Below are 22,952 nucleotides of genomic sequence, written 5' to 3'. Positions count from 1 at the left end.
AGAATAGAACGAAGCAGGGAAAACTAAAGTGAATGCTCAGAGAAAGAAGGCAAAGTCAGTGAGATGCCATGCAACCAACAGGGACAGACATGCCGGAACTATACCCAGTAAGCCACAGTCACAGATTAATAGAAATGGGTTAATTCTAGATTTCACAGCTAGCTAGCAATATGCTTAAGCTATTGGCCAAAACAGTATTGCAAATAATATAGTTTCTGAGTGATTATTTCGTGGTCTGAGCAGCCAGGAAGGAACAAGAGGCCTCCTATTACAGGGGCCCATTCTGGCCTTCTGCCAAATTAAAACTGATCCTTGGAAGGACTTAGGTTCCAAGGGAAATGAGTCCACTCTTCTTGCTGCTCACCTTTTCCAAGGTAGATCATTCCATACTCTCGCCCCTGGGGAGTCTTGTTTTCTATTGTGAAACAGACTTCCTTCCCAATCAGCTTCTTGCGAAGAAATTCTCGAGCTGGAAATGCCCAAGGCTGAAATACAAAACAGAAGTGTCAAGGGAAAACTGCCTACTCCAGACCCCAACTAGTAACAAATCTACTTCATGTCTTCGATAAAAATGTTCAGACACTTAACCGCAGTCTGGCCCTGTGCGAGGCCAAGGACATGAAGAAAAAGCACACACAACTGACTGCACACTTAGGGACCTCCTAAAAAGGCTCAGCAGCAGCTGGATAACTAGGAGGCCCTAAAGCAGCCTCGGTTTCCCAGACACCAGCAGTAGCACTTTCCCCCACCATCTCTGCTCAGTTCCAGCTTACTTCTGCACAATACTTGGCAACATTTTTATAGCACTTACCACGTGCCTGCCAGTGCTGACTGCTTTCTGTAGATCATCCCACTCCCTGAAATGGGAAGCCCCTTCAGGAACCACCTAGAGGTGGAGCATCATAAATAACAACCACTACTGGCATCTGCTTGTCTCCTTCCAGTTCCCGAAGCACTTGCCTTAATGCCAGTTCAAGGCAGAGCTGGAACGGGGACAGCTTGTATTTAGTGCTGTTACTATTTGGGGGTAAATCTCTGCTCAGGTAGGAGCCTTATTTATGCCATTACTACTGCCGTTTCAAGGACAGCGATAAAGTTGAGATAGCAGTCCCAAAAATGTTTGTTTCCTCTCCGACTTCTACTCCAGTCAAAAACCTGGGATCTGGACACCAAAATGGCTCAGCAGGCAAAAGCTCTTGTTGCACAAACATGACAGCCTGCGTTCAATCCCCAGATCCCATGCTGCAAAGAGGCACCTGAAAGTTGTCCTCTTGCCTCCACATGCATCCTGTAACAGGTGTGTGCATGCACACATACACATGTACACACACTGTAAGTAATAATAAACCTTGAAAAAAAAATTAATGTTTAAAGATCCTAGAATCTTGGGAAGACACCAGTGACAGCTCGTGATAAGGAGCAACTTATAAATGGCATTATGATTATTTCCTCTCACTTATTCAGGACAGACACAAGCAAGGGGAGCACATACCCCCATAATGGAAAACAAAGTTTCCATGTGAACAGAGACAAAGAGATGGTCTTGTCCACTTCATCACTTCTAGGATGGTCCTGGTATGTCCAACACACAGTCCACAGTCCACAGTTCATAGCCCATAGGTAGCTGATAATGGCTATAAATGTTACCCAACATAAAATAGTAAATTTATTTTAAGAGGCTATTGTATTTTTTTACATGTGTATGTGATTATTTCTCAAGTGTTCAAGCGTTTACTTTGTCAATGACATTTGTGTTAGACATGCCTGGTAGAAAAAAAACAAAAGTTCCCCTCTTAAGCAAGCCTATCAGAGGAGTCCTGACACTTCAACTGACAGCCAGGGCCCAGCTCAGAGTCCCAAGTTCCTTTAGGACAGAAAGGGGAAGGGAAGGGCTCAAGCAGCAAACAGCAATCAACATACTAAGAATACAAGCAAGCATAAAAGGAAGCTTCTCCCTTTATGATTCAATCTCATTCACTGACCACTGTCATCTCTTCAAGTCACAGTTCAGCATACACATAATAAAATGCAGCTCAGACAATTAAGTGGTCTGAAATAACCCTTTCTGTCCAGAAAGCTTATTTCATGAGGTCATTCAATAAACTTTGACAAAGTTTGAAAACTCCTATCTATAATTTCCCAAAAACTAGAAGGCAATGGAAGATGCAAGTCATGAAAATAATGTTGCTATTTAATTCCAATGGTGAGTGGCCCTAGGAAGAACTCGGCTCAGGTAAGAAGCCCAAACCAACCTTACACTCATCTATACTGCTAGTCTCTTCTCAAAGCACCAACAAGCAGAGAGATAAAGCACTCAACAGCAATGCAGAGTTCACAAACCACTATGTCTCATTTTTACAATCACCTTACTCCCTAAAATTAAAGACCTTGAACACCAAAGTGAGGTCTGATAATATATGATTCCAATTATAAACTGCATCACAGAAAATGTTTCTGAATCAACAGTACTGAGCTTCCTGACTACTTCCTCTAAAAATGTTCAAAATCCGGCTGTCTTCACAACACATTAATATTCAAACCTCAGTAACATAGTACTTTAATACCCGAGAGAGCTCGGCAAGTGCTCCAAAGGGAAGCAGATTTATCACAGGTAACAATACTCACCAAGGGTCAGCTCACGAGGAAATAAATACATCTCCAGACCCTGTGAGAAATCCTCCAGTTTCTATGCACCACAAAAAAGCTCTCTAAAAGCTTTTACGGATTGCGCAAATAGCATCCATTCTTAGTCCCTCATGTTTTACAGCTCATCTGTCACTAGCTGGTCAGGCAATAAAAGAAAACCACACTGGAGGCCTCGAAATGAAATATCTACAATATTTTCCAAAGCCAGGCCTTCTTGAAGCTTTGTTCTATCCAAAATTGGGAATTTGCTACTGGAATAAGCTATTAGCAACAACAGCAAATCGACTCAGAGATACACAAGAGTTTGACCTTGTCCCTTGCTCTGGGAGACAATCTTTATGAAAGTGAGGCCAGTGTCGACCCACACAGGATAACCAGGGAGATGGTCTGTCCCAATACTGCCTGCCAAAACTGGAAGGGGCCAATACAGGGAAATGCTCCAAGCATTGCTCAAATGTCACAAGAGCCAAGTAGGAAAGAAAGTCATGGTCTGTCCATAGGATATTCCAGAGTTTCATGTAAGAAACAAATACCTTTAAGTAATTGAAACTTGAACGACCAATTCTCGTTAAGGCCCCCAAAACCAGGGAGGCAGACAGCCTGAATTCCATGCTAAGACTCAAACAGTCATGTCTGAAGTCATGAAATAGAATGTTTTAATTCCAATCTTCTCTTTGGTCAGACTCCTAAAATTACTGAGACCAGATCAAACCCAGAATAATGTCAACTGTGAAGCTAGATAATTTGGTACATGACCCAATGCTCGGGACTCCTTGTCTCTCCCTCTTGCCCATTCCATTTGACCGCCTCTACCACCTCTGCCTACCACCTCAATCCTCAAAAGCTATAGTGAAAGTAGAAAATCCATTTCAGAATTTTCCCTGAAACCAGCACAGAGATCACACACAGCAGGCACTCAATTAATCTGCAGGAAATAAATATATAACCAGCAGAGTGCCCATCAATGCAGTGTCTAGGCTGCTTGGAGTATCTAGGCAACGCTGGGGATTAGTCTGGCACAGGGCAGTGAAGGCTGGGGACACACAGCTGTCATTTCTACAGGACTTATAAGAAAGCTGAGTATCACTGAGGGAAGATACCAGGTGGGAAGGAAAAAAATAATATGAATGATACTCAGGGCAGTGACACAAAAAAAGCAAATGAATAATGATGTCCTTGATTCTTCTTGAATCTTCTTGATTCTTCCTCTTTGTGGAAAAACGCAGACAATGTTCTCCACATCAATGGAAAGCTGGTGCTTCACTGTGCCACTCAGCTTCTTTCCTCACCGATTCACACGTGTATTTACTGTACTCCCGCTCTGAGTCCGGTGCTGACCGGACACAGGACACAGAGAGAGGGAAAGGGCTGAAGAGCGCACAATCCAGAAGAGAAGGGCATACAAGTCAGAGATAAAATGCTGTGAATGCTCTAAGAACACAAAGATGGGGCCAGGGAAGGAAATGTCAGGGCTGTGTCTTACAGCGGATGGTCGCCAGGTCACACTGATGGGGAAACACTCCCGAAGGAGAAAGCAATATGAGCTGAGGGCAAAGGCAGAGGGGCCTCCAAAAGCCTGTGGGCAAAACTGAGTGCTGGATCACCACTGGGCCCCATAACCACAGAGGTGCTTCAAGGCTGTGATGAATGAGCCAATACCAAGCAGTTGGCCCTAAACACATAGATGTATAAGCAACACTAAAATCAATTAAGCAGAACATAGTTATAAGCGTGTGTATGCATACATATGTGACAATAATAACTGAAGAATAAGACACCATGAATTTGAGGAGTTGCAGGGGATGGACACAGAGAAGTTGGATGGAGGGAAATAACATAACTACAGCATTCAAACATGAAATTCTTAAAAGAAATAAAATAGTAAAATAAGTATTTTTTAAATAGGAGAAAAATGAAAGTCAGAGCAAAAATGGACTTGTGGTCTAGGCTAGGCATGCAGCTTGTCAGAGTAATGAGAACCACTTGGTGTCTAAGATAACGAGGAAGAGCATGTAAACTATTGGGGGTATGATGACACCCACCATTAATCCCAGTACTCAAGCAGACACCCTGAGGCCAACCTGGTCTACACAGGGAACTCTAAGCCAGCCAAGGTTACAGATTGAGAGCCTGCCCAAGAAGGGGAGAACAGAGATCTGAGATCTCTGGAGGAAGTGTGATAAGAAATGAGAAGTCAAAAGGCATATTGTTTAAATGTCCCCAGCACAACAGAAGAGGTGAGCAAAGAATCATATCAATAGCAATGAAACATGAAACACAGACAGGCCGGAGGAGCAGAATTGGGGGGAGGGCACTCAGGGAAAATGAAACTAGTGCTTTGGGGTGTCAGGGGCTGTCACTGGAGCCTTGTGTCCATGTCGTGCCAAGGGTGTGAGAGGAAGACCAGACCATAACAGGGTAAGAACTAGGGCTTAGCAGGAAGGAATAATAGTCACGGCCTGGGAAAGAGTGATACAGCTACCAAGTACTCCATCTCCGAGAGCTCTTTCAAGTTCTTGGAAAAGGCTTGGTGACACCACACTGCTCTCGAAAAGAGAAAGCACTGGACTGTAAACTTATGGACAACTAAGATGGAGTGCCAGGTACCTGCCAAGAGTCTGCTCAGATCCCACTGCCCTGCTACACAGGAGACAGTGCCCCAGATTCTCATGCATGAAACAGGAAATTAAACAAACGTTTCTTAGAGGCTGCACTGCTTCTTCCTTTTAGGGAAAAGAGCTTGATGACCTCTAAGAAGAGGCAGCTCTTTATCTCTCAGGAGCAATCAGGTATTCTACCACACACAGCTGAAAGGAAGAGGAAAGCTTGAAGCAGTGATTTACCCATTTGATGCTCACTCAATGGCTGAAGAAGGCCAAAAGAGGTTTAATCTTCAGTACTTGATCTAACAGACTAGTGATTACCAAACATTTATTAAGTACTTTGTGATGTGCTAAGCACTTCATGTTTCCTTATTTAATCCTCATTGAGCAATCCAGAGGTAGATATAGACACTACATTAGTCTCAACACTTGTAGTTACTGATGGAGGACAATGAGAAAGAACTGGTTTTAATGTATTTAGTCATTATCTCTAGAATCTAGCCAACTACTGCTGATAGAACAATTATGGGTGATTTTTCTCCATCTCCATTATCTATAACGCTATTTCACTATTGCCTTATTTTAAAAAAAAAATACTATTAAAGATGAAAAGAGCTAAATGTTTTCCTTAAATAAAAGCTCATGAGCTATTACCTTTTCTTCTTGACTTCCTTGAAAGGGAAAAGCAGAGAACAGCCAATTGCTAATCTCTATTCAAAGTTACTAAGTTGGAGAAGAACAAATAATTAAGAGTCCAGAAATTCTGTTTCTGACCAGAGAAACACAGCTAAAGGAGAACCAAGCACCAACATTTCCAAGTGTGGAGAATCATCTTCTCTCCACCTTCCACACCAAGTGGGATGGACAGACAGCAGCGCTCCAGAGAGGTAAGGATGTAAGCAGTCAAGAATCAGATGACATAAGAAGCCATATAGCTAAGTGTTAGAGTTGGGGGTGTTGGAGGCAGAGAGGAGATGAGAAAAAACTCAAAAGTAGCTTCTCGGAGCATACCACAGTGACAAGCTACAAGTGGCCCAGAAACAGTTAAAACTCACCCTTAAAAAATCTCATGTTTAGGGCCAAGGAAATGGCTCAGCTGACAAAGGTGCTTGCCACCAAGCCTGGCTCATGAGTCCACCTGGTAGGAGAGAACTGACTCCCACAGGTTGTCCTCTTACCTCCACACATGAAACTATGCATAACACACACACACACACACACACACACACACACACACCGCTTAAAAAATAGTAATAACTCTTGTTTAGGGGCTGGGTTGTGGAGTGTTTGTCTATCACACATGAAACCCTGGGTTCTATCCCAGTGGCATATAAACCAGGCTTACTGGCACACTCCTATAATGCCAAAACGCACGAGGTAGAGACAGGAGAATCGGAAATTCAAAGCTATCCCTTCCTATTTAAGTATAAAGTCAGCTTGGGCTACATGAGACCTTATAACCAAAAAGTCAAGGGATCAGGAGTGGGAAAGAAGGAACTAGATATTGCTCAGTAGTAGAGCACTTGCCCGGCATGTGTGAGAGACTGCTTTCAAGTCCCAGTACTGACCCAAAAACAAAAAAAAATTACATAAAACTTTAGAGTTTCCTAAATTCAGATAGCTTTGGGGATATAGGCAACTGTAACGAAAGGCTAGCACAAGCACTGACAGGCTATCATTTATAAACTGTTACACTGATGTGACATCAAGTCTGTTCCCCAAAAGTGAGACAGTGAGGCCTACAGGAGAGGATTGCAGACAGCCCTGCAATCGTTGTTGCAATTAACCAACCATGAGGTAAAGAATCATCTGGGAAATAAGCCTCTAGGCATGTCTGAGGGGGCTGTCTTGATTTGGTTAGATGGAACGGAAGACTTCCCCCTTCACACACACACTCCCCGCCCCACCCCACAGATCCCATTGGAAGAGAGGGAGGGAGGAAGGGAGGGAGGGAGGATGGAAGGCAGGAAGGCAGGCAGGCAGGCAGCAGGACACAAGCACTCACTGCATCTGCTTCCTGGTTATTCTGATGGGATCAGCTGTTTTCTGCTCATGCTACCTTGAATTCCCTTGAGTTCTGAGTTGAATAAACCCTTTCTCCTTTGAGTTACTCCAAAGAAAAATGAAAAGAAACTAACTCAGGCAGTGTATGTATAATGACAGATGTAAGCTACCAGGGATATATCCAGAGTCAGCCTGATAAAACAATACTTACCATGAACAGAAAAGAAAGTGCACATCAAAATTCCAAAGGGGACAGCAGACTGCCAACTAGACCCACAGCCTCAGACAGGCCTATGGAAGCACCTACCTCATCTGGTGTATCCTTGCCATCTGGTTGTGTGGCAGCCGCCCGTCGGGCAAGATTTCCAGCGCGAATGTTGCTGAGGTTGATTTGCCTCTCTGGAGGAGGACCACCACGGGGCTGTCCTCGGACAATGATGGCACACCCAGAGAGAACCTACACAGGTTAAAAGAAGAGAATGGTGGTCTGAAAATAGTATCACAAGCTGTATGATAATGAATTCCCAACATCTACAACAGTACTTTGCACCCCAAGGTCCTCCAAATATATCCATACAATGAGGAAAAGAACAGAATTTGGCTTGAATTTTAAAAGAGAAATTACCTACAAAAAGCCTTGGGCCAGATTCAGAAATGATGGACTCAAAAATATAAGTAAGAATTAAACAAACAACAGAAAAGCCATAAATAAACAGACTGGGATAAAAAGGCATATGAGACATTGAGGTTAAAGACCTTTGTAATTTTATCCCAGCATGCATCAACACTGTTCTTTTCAACTATTAACAGGTTAATATCTCCACACTTTCCATTCTAGAATGAGGCACACTCTGAACACTTAAAGAAAGGGAAAGTTAAAGGAAGAAACCCTACATAATCAAGGCCGGGGCAGGAAACACCAGAGCATGTGCAACACCAAACAAGATACACACAAGTACTGCCCTCTAAAAGCCCAGATCCTGAACACCAACATTCCTTCTACTCCTGGCTAAGAAGCCTAAACAAAACCTATTTGCAACTGCGGAAAGGCTCTGAAGTTCACTGGCATTGATTTTTAAATCAATCTGAGGGGCTGCAAAAGGAAAGATTTTGAGTGAGAAGAGAAAAAGAGGCACACAGTAAAAGTGACAAGCTACTCAAACTGCCTCTGCTTAGGGAGGCTACTCTGACAGACAGCGGGGCTCACTCAGTCTGCAGGGTTCTCAACTCCAGAGGTTAGTATGGAAGGCCACAGGGTTCTGTCAGTGGAGGCTACGCTCAGATGAGAGCCTTGTGATGGAAGCTCCCTCTTCCACACACCCACTAGCAGATATTCTCTTCCTCTTCTCAACTAATGCTTTAAATTTTTAAGAAGTATCATAAATGTATGAGTCAGAGAATAAGAAAAGTAAAAAAGTGAGTAGCCACTATCCACGAGCCAGAACACTGCCAGAAGTGGTGGTGGTTTGAATGAAAACCCCCATAGGCCCATAGGGAATGGCACTATTAGAGGTGTGGCCAGTTGAAAGAAGCATGTCACTGGGACGTGGGCTTGCAAGTTTCAGAAGTTTAAGCCAGACCCAGTGTCACTCTCTGTTGCCTGCCAAACTGGATGTAGAACTTTCAGCTCCTTGCCCAGCACCATGTCTACCTGTATCTAGTCATGCTTCTCACCATGACGATAATGGATTAAAGCTGTGAACCTGTAAGACAGCCACAATTAAATGTTTTCCTTTATAAGAGTTGTCGTGGTCACTGGACAGTGCTGGCACATGCCTTTAATTCCAGCAATGGGGAGGCAGAGGCCAGCCTGGAATACATTGTGAATTCCAGGATAGCCAGGACTGTTACACCAAGAAACCCTATCTATCTCAAAAACAAACAAGCAACAACAAAAAAAAAAGGAGTTGTCATGGTGTCTCTTCACAGCAATAGAAACCCTAAGACAAAAGTCTGTACCAGGGACTGAGGTACTGTTGTGATAGGCCAGACCAGGCTTTGTTTGGAGAACTACGGAACACCTTGGGATTCTAGACTAGAAAAGCAGTTGAATGCTTTAAGCAGGGCTCGTGGTGCAGAGGGTGGTTTGGACTGTGGGTGCCTGGCTCAAGAGGTTTCAGAGAAGAATAATATTAGTATGTGGCATAGACACCAATTTTGTGATATTTTTGCAAAGAATTTAGCTGCTTTCTGCTTATCCAAGAAAAAAAGATCCACCTGACGCTAAATTCAAGTTATGTATTAACACCTTTGGTGGAGATTTCCAGACAGCCTAATTTTGACTAAGTTGTTTGGTTTTTAGTGACCATGCTTATGCAGATTTGTAATGAAAAGGAGAAAACTGAGCAAGAAAAAATACAAAATGTACAGTTTGAGGAGAAAGGGGGCACCAGGGAGAGTAAAGAGCTAAGTCCCAAGTTCAAGGAGATAAACAGATCAAAGAAAAGCCTGACATTAAATGGAATAAAGGGAGTGGTGACCTCAAGGCAAGATCCCACCCAGCTAAGCTTCCAACTTGTGAAAAGGAACTAAAGAAAAGCTCAGAGCCAGGTGCAGTGGCACAAGTCTTTAATCCCAATGAAGGCAGAAGCTGAGTTGGAGGCCAGCCTAGCCTGGTCCAGAGAATGAGTTCCAGAACAGCCCAATTTAGGCAGTAAACCATCAAAAACAGAAAGCTGGTCAAAATGCACTTGAACAAAGGGGCCATGTTCTAGTCCCAGCAAATAACAGAATTTGGCAACTGTAGCCATGTGGTTCTGACTTTAGAGTCAGGGATGTAAGAAAGGGATATTCCCACACCTTGACTAAGCCACTGAGGCCTGGCTTAGGTCAGGGGCATCCCGGGATGGAGGCCCAAAGAAGCCACTGTATGAAGCTATGAAGGTTAAGCCTCCATTGCCTTGGAAAACCCAAGATGTTAGAGATGCCAGAGTCACAAGATACCGGCCAAAGAGAGCTGCTAACAGGGAATGGAACCAGTTCAAGAAAGAAGTGTGTTGCAGTCAACAAAGTTTAACAGAGTTGGAGATCTGCAGTGTTTTGACATCAGACATGGAGATGCAGAATTTGGAGTTCACCCTGCTGGTTTTTAGTCTTGTTTTGGTCAAGTATTTCCTCATTATGCTCTTTTTCCTTCCATTTTGAATGGTAATGTATATCCTGTGCTATTCTATGTTGGAAATATGTGATCTGGTTTATCATTTTGATTTTAGACAGATTACAGTTAAGAGAATGCATGATTTTGAGAGACTCTGCTTTGGATTTTTAAACAGTGCTGATACTGTAATAGACTACTGAGACTTTTGAAGGTGGACTAAATGCATTCTGCATTATGATATGATTAAAAGTCTATGGAGGCCAGAGAGTGGAATATGGTCATTTGAATGAAAACAGGACCCATAGGCCCATAGGGAATGGCACTATTAGGTGTGGCCTTGTTGGAGGTGTGATTTTGCTGGAAGCAATGCGTCACTGGAGGTGGGCTTTGAGGTTTCAGAAGCTCAAGACAGGCCTAGTGTCACTCTCTTTTCCTACTGCCTGCCAAGCTAGTTGAAGACCTTCCAGCTCCATCCCCAGCACCATGTCTGCCTGTGCACAGCCATGCTTCCCACCATGACAATAATGAACTAAATAAACCTCTGAACCTGTAAGTCAGACCCACTGTTTTCCTTAGAAATGTTGCTGTGGTCACAGTGTCTCTTCACGGCAACAGAAACCCTAAGGACACCCTCCATGTCCTTTCTACTCAGTCTTCTGATGCCCACCACCACTCTGACCACGGGAGAATTGTTCTCTTGCTCTTTTGCACACTTGTGTTCCATTCATCTTAAGTATCTTTAAGCATCAGAACTTCATTTTGTCTATTTCTGAGCTCTCCTAGTTGAGTCTTCTATACAATGACTTACTTCTTTTACTAATTCTTTTTAGTAAAATGTATCTATGCTGATGTGAAATACAACTCATTTTCATGACTATGGTATTTCATTGTATTACTCGATCACAATTGATATAACCACTCTACTACCTTTTCATGAGAAAACAATATGCAGATCCTGATATTTTTTAAACTAGCTCTCTAGTTGATGTCTCCAGTGCCCTAAGCACACAGACCTTGGCCTAAATCACTCCACTGTGGCTATACATAACACACAAGCAAAAACTTGTCTTCCCAATCCAGTTACAAGAAAATGCTCTTCATTTTTAATCTTTCTTCCTTTTTAGACTTTACTTTTTATTCATTCATGCATGTCTTTTGTGTCTGTATGTGAATATATGCATGTATGTACATCAGTACCCACTGAGGCCAGAAGGCATCAATAGATGCCCTAGAGCTGAAATTACAGGCAATGATAAGCCACCAGGAATTGAACTTGGGTCCTATGAAAGAGCAGTAAACACTCTGAACCACTGAGTCCTAATTGTACGGAGGTCAGGGTCAACAGCACATCTTCCTCTATCACTCTCCACTTTATTTTGAGGCTGAGTCTCTCACAGAACCTAGATTTCAATGATTCAGTCAGATTCTCAAGCCAACAAGTTGCAGAAATCCGTCTGCCTGTCTCCACCTCCCCAGCTGAAACTGGAGGAGCAGGGCACCATGTCTGGCTCTCTTCTATGGGTACTAGGGATCAAATTCAGGTTCTCATGCTTGTAGAGCAAGCACTTTACTGACTAAGTCACCTCCTTAGCCCTTTCAATTCACTTAAGATTCTCTGTGTATTCTTTATTATTAATTATAAATTAATTATAATTGTAATAATTGTTATATTATTATTAATTAATTACTATTATTATATATAATATATAGTAATTATTATTACTATAATTAATTAGTATTATTAATTATACTAATTCAAGATGCAGTCACCAATCCAATCTCCTAAAGGTTAACTCATCTTAGTTATGACATGACAAGGACTCCTATCTCCTATTCCTCCAGCCATAAAGGACTGACATGGGTACAACTTTCTTCTGCAATGGTCTACCCATTGTTTACTGATGGCATTGAAGGCAAGCAAATACTGTGTCTGCAGGGCACTGTGGAAGAATGAAACCCATCTTCTAAGGAAGACTAGTTTTCCTCCTATTTATAGACTCTGAAACCATTCAAAATACACTATACCCTTCTTGTAGTTATCTACAACTCATTTTCCAAGCACTGATAAACTGCCTTGCCAATAGTTCTTATTCAAGTCCTTCCTCAATAAAAATATTCTAAAAGACTTCCATTATTGAAGTCTTATATCCAATAAAAACCAAGGGAAAACTGCTTAAAATATCTACATAAAACATGGAAAAGAACAACATCCTATAAATCAGATTTCTATTTTATACTGCATCAAGCCAGCTTTCATAATAAACAGATGCCAGTTTTTCAAAGTTAATCAATTCATTGATTGATTGATTAAATACCAACAATGTCTGGGATATTGTTCTAGGGAAGCTGCATATTTCAGGGAAATAAAGGACAAAAGTTTCTGCTCCTGGAGAGCTGATGCTCAAGTGGAGAGACAAACATACGCAAGGAAAACATAGTATTTATCATATTTTTAATTTCAGAAGAATAAAGATTGTGAGGAAACTGTCATGGGTAATTGATTTGCCAAAGCTTCACTGACTGATTCATGTTACAAACTTTCATGAATAGAGTAATTATCCTTAATTGCTAATTTATAGAGCATAGAAAACAAGTCATATGGTTACCACTTTATTCAATTAGAATAAGAAGATGACATATTCCAGAAAAACGATCTCAGGACTACCTGCTAGGATTGTGAAACCAGCTGTCATAATGAGTCAGTCTGAATGAGGTTATGAATATGACACTTCTCGGCTCTGCCTATAAAGGTTGCAGAGGGATGTGGTGGGATTCAAAGGATCTGGCTTCAAGGCACGAGTCAGACAGCCACAGAGGCCGAACCAGTGTCAAACTGGAGGAAAAATGGGATTTCAAACTGTTCAAAGCCACTTACAGGGTCACTGGGAGATTTACGTACAGTGAAATACTATATGGAGAGCCACTAAAATGTTGTCCAGCAATAGAACACGACATTAAATCTTCACAAGGCTCTGATAAATGACTGGGTACACTTAACTCTTGAGCATCCAGACCACTGTCATCACAAGACAGAAAATACAATAAGAAAATACAATAAGACACTCTCACTAATTATACAAACACAATCATATTAAAAACTCATATATACTGGCTAGTACTTTTTTTTCCCAATTCAAGAGCAAAATCATCTTGGCCCAAGAAAGGTGTCTTACTGGTTCTGCAAAGAGGACTGGCTTACCAGGGCATTTTTATCTCTTGAGGTACAAAAGGCATGTGACAAGGGCAACACTGATAACAGAAGGGCCAATATAAAGGATTAAGGGCAGGCAACTGAAGATAGAGAGAAAAATTGGTACACATCCACACACTTACAATCTAGTATACGTTTTGAACAAAGGTTCCTAGATAATTCAATGCAGAAAAGTAGAACTTTCAACAAAAGGTGCAGCTACACACAGAAGGATGAAGCTTGATTTCTATCTCACACTATAAACAAAAGAAATTCAAAAAGAATCATTGATATGAAAGCAAGTCAAATTTAGAAAAGTCTGAGACCAAAACAGACATGCAATTTGCATTACCTTCCATTAGATGATCACTTTTTAGATACGACACCAAAAGCACAAGCAACCAAAAAGAAAGAAAGAAATAGAACTTAATCACAACAGAAAGCATTGTTTCAATAAACACTTAACAAACCATGAAAACAAGGCTGGTTTCAGCTGCTAAGCCATAAGTTCCAAACCTCTGTATCACAAGACAGAAGGCAGGTGGGGAATGGAAGAAGAAGAACAGAGGGTACAATAGTTGTGAAGCATATAGCTCAGAACTGTTTAATATCCAGAAACATCCTAAGAAACTGAACAAACACAGAAACAACTGGAGATACTAAGTTTGGAAATTTTCAGTCTATCAAACAGCTTTCTGCCAACCAGAGCTATTGCCGCCAAAGAATCATCTCCTGAGAATCAGAAAAGTCATTCAGGAGGGCTGGAGAGATGGCTCAGCAGGTGAGAGCACTGGCTGCTCTTCCAGAGAACCCAGATTCAATTCCCAGCACCCATATGGCTGCTCACAGCTTTTTGTAACTCCAGTTCTAGAGGATCTGACACTGTCACACAGACATACATGCAGGCAAAACACCAGTGCACATGAAATACAAATAAACAAAATTAAAAAAAAAAAGAACGAAAAAAGAAAGGCATTCAGACAAAGCAGGCAATCACAAAGAACATGTGTGAGCCATGAGATATCCCAGAACACTCATCCTGCTTCAGTCTTCCTGATTCCCACCCCACCCCAAAATCAAGAAGCAAGACTAAAGACCCTACCATTCAAAAACAATTAACCAGAAACCTAGGGCTACTCCAACTCTGCTATTTCTCTGACTTGAGATATATGCTTGCTACCCAGCCAGTAACACAAACAGGTTTTCAGGTTGTTAATCTCAGGATCACCAAAGGAGTCAGAAGATAGCATTCGGACCTTTTCTTTTGCAGCTGAAGACTCGGAAAGCAGACAGCTACGGTGACTTCAGCCTAAAACCACATAGCATCAGGACACAGAAACAAGTGCTTGGGAGCTGTCTCTGGAGCCCACAGAGCTGCTGTCAGAGACCAAAGTATTCAAAAAGTCAGTCCCATCAGCTAGAGGTTCCAAATCACAGCAGCATTTGTAAAACACACCACCACCACCATTCTTAAAATAAAAATTTTAAAGGCCAATATCAGATCTAGCCCTCTGACCTTGATATACAATCAGGAGCAAAAATAAATCTATTCTTTTTAACCTTGTTCAGTATGCAATAATGATATTTGATACTAACTATGGACTGGCTATGATAATAATGCACAGCAGCCTAAATCGATTACAGGGCACAGGAAATGCCAAGAAATCATAAATCATTTTCTCTATCATATTCTGTTTCATAGATGAGAAAAACAATGAGAAAAACATGGCAGAGTAATGCAAAAGCATCCCAGCATACTTTTCAATAAAACCTAAATACTACATATATGAGAACCATTAACTAATGTGGGATTCCCCTCTGTATGCTGTGAATACCACTGGTTAATAAAGAAACTGTCTTGGGCCTGTGCAGGGAATAGAAGTAGGCAGGAAAAACTAAACTGAATGCTGGGAGAAAGAAGGGCAGAGTAAGGAAGAAGCCATGGAACCCATAGATGTGCTGAAACTTTGCTGGTAGGCCACGACCTAGTGGTGATGCACAGATTAATGGAGATGGGTTAAATTAAGATGTAAGAGTTAGCAAATAAGAAGCTAGAACTAATGGGCCAGGCAGTGATTTAAATAATATAGTTTCGGTGTGATTATTTCGGGGCTGAGCAGCCGGGAACCAACAGCCCCTTACAACAATGAACCAATACTGGAGACTTACAAAAGTAAGTACTGGCAAGCCCCTGTACATGTGAAGCTTCCCGAGTAAGACAGGAACTCATTCTCCTGGAAGGCACAGCAGGGCTGTTTACAGACCTTGCTCTCCACCTGCCAGTGGACTCTTTTGACTGCCACAGATTTAGAGACACAAGACACACAGAACACAGGGAGAAAAGACTGGTAAATCGTGGACCCCCTATCGTTTCAAAGAAATTCATCCCAGTTGTCAAACAATAATAACAAAAAAAAAAATATTCAGTACAATAGTCGCATGACCTGATCAAAGAAGCAAACATAAATAAAGCCTAGTCACAATGGCTACATCTATAAAACACTCCCACACATAAGGCTCAGGGAACATTGTGGAAGAGGGGTAGAAAGACTGATAAGCCAGAACATCAGGAAGTTTTATTTGAAGACTGTATCTCCTAGTAACATCAGAAGCTCTACAAATAAGGCCTTACCAACACGACTGGCCAATTGGGAGCTGAACAAGAACACCAAGAAAAGTCAAAGTGTACAGAGAAAAAGCAAAGCTCAGGAGGCCTCAATCTACACATAAAGTATAGGAAGCTGAGTGAAGCTGGCTGGGAGGGGCGGCCCTCTCTAGGGTGGGGCAGACCAATTGGTTGTCCAGTGTCAAATGGTCAGTCCTGAAAATAAACATGCAAGTAACATTATATGAACTCAGGTCATATTTAGGAAAGATATGCATGTAAGTGCATATATGTATGCAATAATAATTGATGAAAGAAAAGCAATCAATAATTTGAAGGAGAGCTAGGGAAAGTATATGGGAGAACTTGGAGAAAAGGGAAAGGGGAAATGTAATTAAAATAGAATCTCAAAAATAAATAAGCAAAAAAAGTAAATGAACTAAGGATATGACAAATGGGTCTTTGAACCTTCTATCAAATGATCAGGGTCAGGCACTCTGCCTTAAAGGTACAGAAAAGTACTACAGTGATTAGAACTCTTAACCCTCAGAGAATAAAGGAAAAGGGATTTCCTTAAGTGTTATAATCTAAAATAAATAAATAAAGTACAAAGAAAGACAAGAGCATCAAAGTACGCAGTCAAGATTAGGAAGAGAATATTACTTTCCTGAACAATGAGAGAATAAAGTTGGCAACATATGCCTACAGGACCACCATACACTGAGATTTAATTCTGAAGAGCCAGAGATGGTGATCTAGTGGTACTCATAACTCTTACATTTAATATCATGATAGGAAAAAAGAAATCCAACACAGACTATCAGGAAGAATTAAAGGTCCTCTGGTGAGGAAACATGTTCATCTGAGGAGTAAAAATGAAGGCCTGATGTTTGTTTTTATAAACAGTAAACAAAGCACAGAAGAGATGGTTTTTTTAAGCACTTTATTTCAGCTACACACAAACAGCAAAGGCACAATTTGGAGGGAAAAAAACAAAACCAGTTGAAACCTTCCAAAAAATTTAAAAAGAATGTTGGGAAAATTTCAAAAGAAGAAAAGCTTTCTTTCTACCAAAAGAAATGGAGATCCAGATGGCCAAAATCCTGCCGTTTCCACTGCTAAACCATCAGTGCTACCAATGGGTCGGGGGGGGGGGGGGGGAACCTCACTTGATGGCGTAGCTCAAACTTTGATGGACGAGAGAGTTTCAATCCTCAGAACCAAGAAAGCAAGGAAACAAAACAAGTATATGGGCTGGGGGGCAGGGGTGGGGACATGCATATATGCGAGTTATTAAAAACCCAAATCTCACTCATCTTCATGGGCTGGCAGACACTGGTGACGGGTCACTGGAAGCTAAAGAACCAACTGTTAAGAGCAAGAAATTGGTCATGTACAGGAAACAGCAAACAAGAGACAGGAAAGCAAAAACTAGACTTCTCACTGGTGGAGAAAGAAATTACATATACAGAAAGGCTGGGAGTAGAGACTAGTGTGAACTAACCACTGCTACTGAGCACATACAGGTAAATGACAACCTAGTGTCCAGATCCTGCTGTCTAAAATCCTCTCTGCTAAAAAGAGCAAAAACTCCTTGAGAAACTGCTGATGCTAGGCTTGGGTCAAAAAAGGGTCAGTCTCAGCCAGGAATGTGTAGCTGTGTCAAACTTTAAAGGACAATGGTGACATATTTTATCAAAATGATAAAATGGCCTTGTTAAGGGTATTTTGGGACAACTTGAAAATCAAAATAATAGAGGCTGGAGAGGTAGCTCAACAGTTAAGAGCACTCACTCCAGAGGACTCAAGATTCAATTCTCAGCAAACACATGGCAGTTCACAACCATGTGGAACTCTAGTTCCAGCGGGTCCGATACTCTCACACAGGCATACAAGCAGGCCAAACACCAATGCACATGAAATAAAAATAAACCATTAAAAAAAATGATCTTTAAAAAATAAGAAAATCAAAATAGTAATAGACTAATTAATTGGACTAATTAATTTAACAAATAAATGAATCAACAATTGCAGAACAGAGTTCTAGAGTGAAATTAATAAATGTAGGATCAATGGTAAAATCAGAAAATTGTTATTTGACAACAATCACAGTACTAACAGACTCAAGCAAGAATAATATAAAAATGGGGAACCAGAATCCCCAAACCAACACAGATCGTTGCCACTGCTCTTGCTTGGCCATCATAACAGATGGCAAAACCAAACTGCTGAAAACACATATACTTTGGTTGTAGGGCATTGGAGAAATCAAGCTGAACTGATCTAAGAACTTCCTCCCTGATGGCTAGCATTCCTAATACCAATGGGTGCTATGCAGGCTACTGAGAGAGAAACGTCATCGATGGTATTCACCCGGTGTTGACGCCAGCAAGACATAACCAATGGTACAATAATGGCATGAAGGTTTAGGGGCTAACTAACCCCTTTAATTAAATTTGATTAAATCTGAGGCCTGCTCCATAGGAAGAATTTATACCAGTCAAATGTCCATGGCTCTAGGGATCAGAGGTTTTACGGGAAAACCTATTCCTGATGTTTTACTAAACGTGCTGTTGTCAAACTGCCTTGTAAATAATTATATTTCTCTATATAGAGTGGAACTGTTCTCAACCTTGGTCAAAGTAGCTTCTTTTTTCCTACAGTAATATAGAGAATCACAACTAGTCAAAGGGCTGAGAACAAGCTGCTAATGGACATCTATATCACCCTACAGGGAGTGGAAAGCTCTAAGTACCAGAGGACAGGCGACAGGTAATGTGAAATGCTGTCAATGCTAAACATGGCTGAGCTCTCACAAACCAACTGCACCTAGGTCACCTGCCTAAGACCTGCACAAGAACAAGTCAACGAGACCAGCCAGTATTCTAGTCAGCAACACTAACTAGACTCCAGAGGTCACAAGGAAATTTTTTTAAAAAAAGAAATGAAGATGGGAGGAAGATGTGGTGGGGGCTGTCTTGGGGGGAGAGGAAATGAGACAGTTTGGGGTGGATAGGATCAAGATATATTGTATACATATATGAAATCATCAAAGAATACATAAAAGATACTCTTAAAATTGAAAAGTTAAGGTACTAAATACACAAACATTGCAACAGAAGCCGTTCGGGAAGCTCAGCGGCAAAGCACACAACGTTGGAACTAGACTTCACAAGTAGTAGAACGGCTCACCTCCTCACCCACTGTTCTTCCTCTCACTCTCTGACCACACACATCTTCTAGACATGAAGTACAAACTACAGTGCCTGTTCCATGTCTCATCCCTTTCATCGTGATCCACTCACTGCTTCATGACAGAGAATTCAAACCTTCCCGCACTATACTGCTCAATATTGTGGCCCCAAGGAACACCTGCATTCTAAGAAGACACCCTGTCTTCCCAAGCCAGTCATCTACTGGGTGTTCTTTTAAATACATAAGATGTAATAGAAAATGGCTGCATATTTTAAAAGTCAAGATAGCACAAGAGTTTTAAGAAATACATATCAAATTTAGAAGTATAGTAATTAAGAGATTTTTGTAAAAATAAATAAATAAATAAATAAAATCAAGATTTTTGATTTAAGTAAAAACTTGCAATCTTGGTACAGTCCTTAATCCCTGGAGGATGGCCTTCTGTATCATCAGGAAGAAAGCAGATTAGCAAGAACAAGGCCTGTGGTACTTTGAATGATAAATGTCCTACAGTCTCAGGCATTTGAATGCTTGGTCCCCAGTTGGTGGCGCTGTTTGGGTTGGTTTGGGAAGTGTGTCCTTACTGGATTAAGGGTGTATTGGGGACAGGTTTTGAGAGTTTAAAAACAAGACACTCCTAGTTCTGGTCCCTGTTTCTGGCTTGTGCTGCCCTGTCTGCTGCTTCCTAGCCACAAAGGACTCTTATCCCTCTGGAACTGTAAATCTAAATAAACTTTTGTATAAATTTCACTGCCCATGATAATGTATCACAGCAATAAAAAAGTAACTAACACAAGGTCTGAGCAGACACAGCAGTGACCCCTGTAAACATCGCTTTAGGGACTAGGGCAGACATCTGAGCTCTAGCTGAAACACTGGAGAAACGCAGAAGGAATTCACTATCAATTACTACATAACCGGATTTTCTTTTTTCTAAGGTTTCCTATTCCTGTCCCTACACGTAAGGTGTTGTCTGCAGTGTGTGCTGTCTAAAGCACAGGGCTAAGGCAGCATTTTCAAGTGGCGGAACCAGCAGAGGTTGGCTCTATTACAAAACCAGCCAGACTACAAGCACTTAACACCTTGGCTGTATGACTTTGACAAGCATGGCCATGGAAAAAAGGGAAGGAAAGACTGCTGAACCCCATCACCTTTCAAGAGACTCTAGAGAACAAATGAGCAAGACAGTGATGCTCAGAAAGCCCTGCAGATTACAGGTCAGCGACACTGCTGATCCTCGTGCTGTACCAGACCCAAGGAATCAGGATCTGCATTTTAACAGGAGCACCAAGTGATTGGCATAAATAATGAAGTTTGAGGCGTGCTGGCCATGGATTCCCACCCTAATTGTCTAGCTTGGTAACTCTCCAGAAAACAGAACTTAAACGTGGTTTTCTCAGAGACCCTTTCCCTACACACAGAAGTCTGAAGCTCTGCACACTCCTCACTCACAGAACTTAAGACAACATGGGATGGGATGGGATGGGTCTGTAACTAACGGTTTAGCGTTAGTCTTCCTTCCTCTGGGCTGCGAGTTCTGTGGGTGCAAAGGACCATGTCTACCTCGCTCATCATAGTAGACCCAGGCACAGAACAAAACCAAAAACTTAAGCCTTTTGTTGTTAATATTACAACCAGTACTGGATTCTAGAAAGTGAGAACAAAAACCATTAAACAATGTCTCTTGTCCTTAAACAATTCCTAAGTTTACGGGATTTTTGCAGAAGCTAACAAGAACAAAATCCTAAGAGGACAGCAACACTCACTCCTGCTCCTCTATTAAATGACAACATGCAGCACAATGTTCTCCAAGCCCCTCCGCCCATGACTGGCAGGCAATCTAAGCATCCAGCTGCCCTCTCTTTGGCTCCTCCACCCCAGGGGATCCTTGCCCAGCCCTCTCCCTCTGCCTCTAACAACTCTAACTTCCCTCTGCATCACTTCACTCTCCCCCAGAAGTTCATGTTATTTCTGGCACTGCTCTCTCCAGCTGCTCCCTCAGTGCTCTTATCAGACGTTGAATTTCCCTTGTTACTGCCTTCAAGAGTGTCTGCCTAACTCATTTCTAACCACTCAATTGATTTATTTCCTGTGAGCTGTCAAGTCTACTCTGTTTTCAACAGAAACCACTCAAATCTATATCCCTGACCACTTTGGAGAATCTCCTAATTAACTGTTCAATATTCAATTGTCTTCCCACTTTCTTCATTCACTTCCCATAACCCCAGAAGGGATAGCTGGTGTCTGAGCAAATGCTATCTATCATCTCTTCTCTAATTATATTCCCCATGATTTTTGTATTTGTTCTTGATTAGTAGACAAGAGTCTCTCAGATTTACAACCCAAAGCCTGTATCCAAACTCCATGATAATAAACATGTATCTAAATGCCTAAGTTGACAGCAAAAAAGAGCAATAAGGTTTATTTTTTCTTTCAACTCAATGAGAAGCACAAGTGAATGGGCACAGAACACAGTGGATAAGGATACACAAAGGAAAAGGAATAAGCAAGTCTAAACCTCCATCAATCAAGCTAGATCAATCTTTCACAAGCTTAAATAAATCTCATTCCACCCTTCCAGACTTAGACTGAGGTGGCAGAAGTTAGCCTCTCTTATATAATGGAATACAATGCAAATGCTTAATTTTGTTGGTGTCGTTGTTGTTGTTGTTGTTTTGTTTCTAAGATTTATTCTTTAATGTATACGAGTGTTTTGCCTGCATGTATGTCTATGTACCATATGCATGCTTGGCGCCCTTAGAAACCAGAAGAGGGAACAGGAGTTACAGGCAGTTGTTAGCATTCATTCATGTGCTTATAATTCAAACCCATTGAAGAACAGCCAGTGCTCTTAATCACTAAGCAATCTCTCTAGCCCCGAGTTTATTTAGAATAGGACTTTACCTTTTGCCTCAGAATGTGGCCAGGCACCATGAAAGACAAAATGAATAAAGATTATAACAAAATCTCCACCACCAACCTAAGGGAATGGTGCTAATGAATGAATGAACACATACATAAAGTGGCTGAAACATAAGTCAGTTGGTAAGCCCTGGGTTTGATCGGTAAGGGTGGCTGTACACACCTGTAATCCGAGCACTTGGTGTCAAAGTTATCCTTGGCAAGCCTGGGCTAATGAGACTCCTCTACCTTAAAAATGTTAGCAGATTGTGTTTACTGTGCAAGCATGAGGACCAAAGTTCAGATCCCAACACCAATGCAAAAAGAGAAATATAGAGGCCTGGAGTGATGATGGCTCAGTAGTTAAAACACTGGCTGCTCTTCAAGTAGACCTGTGTTAAATTCCCAGCATCCACGAGGCAGCTCACAAACATCTATAATTCCAGTCCCAAGGAATTGGATCCTTTCTTCTTACGTGAAGGCACAAACATGCATGCAGGCAAAACATGCATACACAGAAATAGTTAAAAATAAACAGATAAAAAACAAAGTCAGGGGGTTGGAGAGATGGCTCAGTGGTTAAGAGCACTGGCTGCTCTTCCAGAGGTCCTGAGTTCAATTCCCAGCAACTACATGGTGGCTCACAATCACCCGTAATGAGATCTGGCGCCCTCTTCTGGCGTGTGGGCATACATAGAGGAAGAATGTTGT

General features: G+C 41.6%; 1 protein-coding gene across 1 annotated transcript in view; it reads right to left on the bottom strand.

Moving 5' to 3' along the window:
• Positions 1–22,952, bottom strand: part of Snd1 (staphylococcal nuclease and tudor domain containing 1) — a 401,120-nt gene that overhangs the window by 360,975 nt on the left and 17,193 nt on the right. Inside the window, exons 2-3 of the mRNA XM_048451021.3 lie at positions 7,561–7,710; positions 365–485 (exon numbers count right to left, since the gene is read on the bottom strand). Of these exons, the coding sequence (XP_048306978.1) occupies positions 365–485; positions 7,561–7,710 (271 nt within the window). The remainder of the gene's footprint in view (positions 1–364; positions 486–7,560; positions 7,711–22,952) is intronic.

This window comes from Myodes glareolus, chromosome 25 (genome assembly GCF_982192425.1).
Source record: "Myodes glareolus chromosome 25, mMyoGla1.1, whole genome shotgun sequence".
NCBI classification, from domain to species: domain Eukaryota; kingdom Metazoa; phylum Chordata; class Mammalia; order Rodentia; family Cricetidae; genus Myodes; species Myodes glareolus.
This window is presented reverse-complemented; position numbering and strand designations above follow the sequence as displayed.